The following is a 1,506-nucleotide window of genomic DNA, read 5'->3' as shown; positions in this document are numbered from 1 at the left end:
CTATGGTTGAGGGTGTGTGACACCGTCTCCCTACACTGAGTTGTTTTGACGAGAAAGAACCCCCAACACAATTCGACACAAAACCGTTTTATATAAAGGGTCGGATTTACAACAAACTATAATAAATAATTCTTCACAAGTTTTGTATTTGATGAAATTTCCTCTGTTTCCCCTGATGGGTCAAATTCTAACAAAGAACAAGATGAAAAACACAACTCAGAATTTCGACTTTGATTTGAAGGAAGAGTATTTCATCAAAAACGGTCGCGTTTTGCTGGAAAAACTAATGGCTTTAGGCAAGGGCCAAGAAGTAGGAGGTCATCTTAAAATAATATCTCAAGAAGAAAACAGGAAAGCTACAAACAACTATGATCCTCATCTCATTGGTGCCCGTCCTCTCGATGCGAATGTCTACACAGCTACCCTTGATGACAGGTTAGTATTTATCAAAACCCCTGCAAAACTCGACCCAAATCCCGAGCTTGCTGATCTTTTCTTGACTGAGGTGTCGATTTTGATGGCGTTACATCATGAAAATCTGAACGAGGCCTATGGTTGTTGCCTTGAGACCTATATACCGATGATAGTTTATCCGTACAAGTTAAGGAGTAAACACTGTACGGTATTGCATCAATATCTACATGGTGATGATTTGCTTTTGAAATGGAAGAATCGTCTCATGATAGTAACGCAGGTTGCGTATGCACTTTCTTATATGCATAACGCGTTGTCCAAACCCGTGGTTCATAGGGATGTCAAGTCGTCTGGTATAATAATTGATTCTTTATTCAATGTTATATTAGCAAATGTCGCTTACTCAGTGTCCATTACTCCCGGAAAGAATGACCAGAGATTCCCAGTTCATGGGACTCCAGGGTACATTGATCCCGAGTATACTGCAACTCGAGAGGTGGCAGAGAAGTGTGACGTCTACAGCTTTGCAGTCTTGATGTTAGAAGTATTAACACGGATGAATCCTTTTGAAATGTCGCGATGTGGAAGAGACTTAGTAGTTGAGTTTGTTTCAAAAGCTGAAACAATTGAGGGTCTTAAGGAGATGATTGACACCGATGTGTTGGAAGGAGAAGATAATCTGAATATGATCGAGTTACAGAGGTTTTCTCGACTTGCTTTGAAATGTGTGGCAAACAAAGGGGAGGAACGTCCGAGTATGATAAGTGTTGTTGAAGAGCTTTGGGAGATGAATACACGATGAGGACACCATTATTGTGTAATCCCCTGAAATGGGAGAAGGCTGAACTTGAGTCGGAAGCAACCACGTATATTGAAACAATTTTTTTTTTTTTTTTTGGATGAAAGGAGCATTAGTAATTAAAAGAAACGGTTCAAGAGTTTACAATACATCACGGGGGCGGGTCGGGGGATAGTGGCACGCAGGCCAAAACAGAGTCAGAAATACAGAGTTCAACAACAAAAGGAGGGGGGTAATCCCACTCAAAGCAGCCTAACGAGGAACTGGTGTCGCAGATGGAATGATGGGCAAGA

The 1,506-nt window shown here is 41.2% G+C and overlaps 1 protein-coding gene across 1 annotated transcript; it reads left to right on the top strand.

Annotated features, from left to right (window-relative positions):
* The first annotated feature begins 202 nt into the window (after nt 1-202).
* LOC141620990 (wall-associated receptor kinase 4-like) lies at nt 203-1,216 on the top strand. Its single transcript, XM_074437721.1, has one exon. The coding sequence runs from the start codon at nt 203-205 to the stop codon at nt 1,214-1,216; it is 1,014 nt and encodes a 337-aa protein (XP_074293822.1).
* Nucleotides 1,217-1,506: the final 290 nt, after the last annotated feature.

Source organism: Silene latifolia, chromosome X (assembly GCF_048544455.1).
Source record: "Silene latifolia isolate original U9 population chromosome X, ASM4854445v1, whole genome shotgun sequence".
Lineage (NCBI taxonomy): Eukaryota > Viridiplantae > Streptophyta > Magnoliopsida > Caryophyllales > Caryophyllaceae > Silene > Silene latifolia.
This window is presented reverse-complemented; position numbering and strand designations above follow the sequence as displayed.

What these genes read in the sequence shown, in the direction of transcription:
- LOC141620990 (XM_074437721.1), top strand. Translation starts at nt 203, where the DNA reads ATGAAAAACACAACTCAGAATTTCGACTTTGATTTGAAGGAAGAGTAT.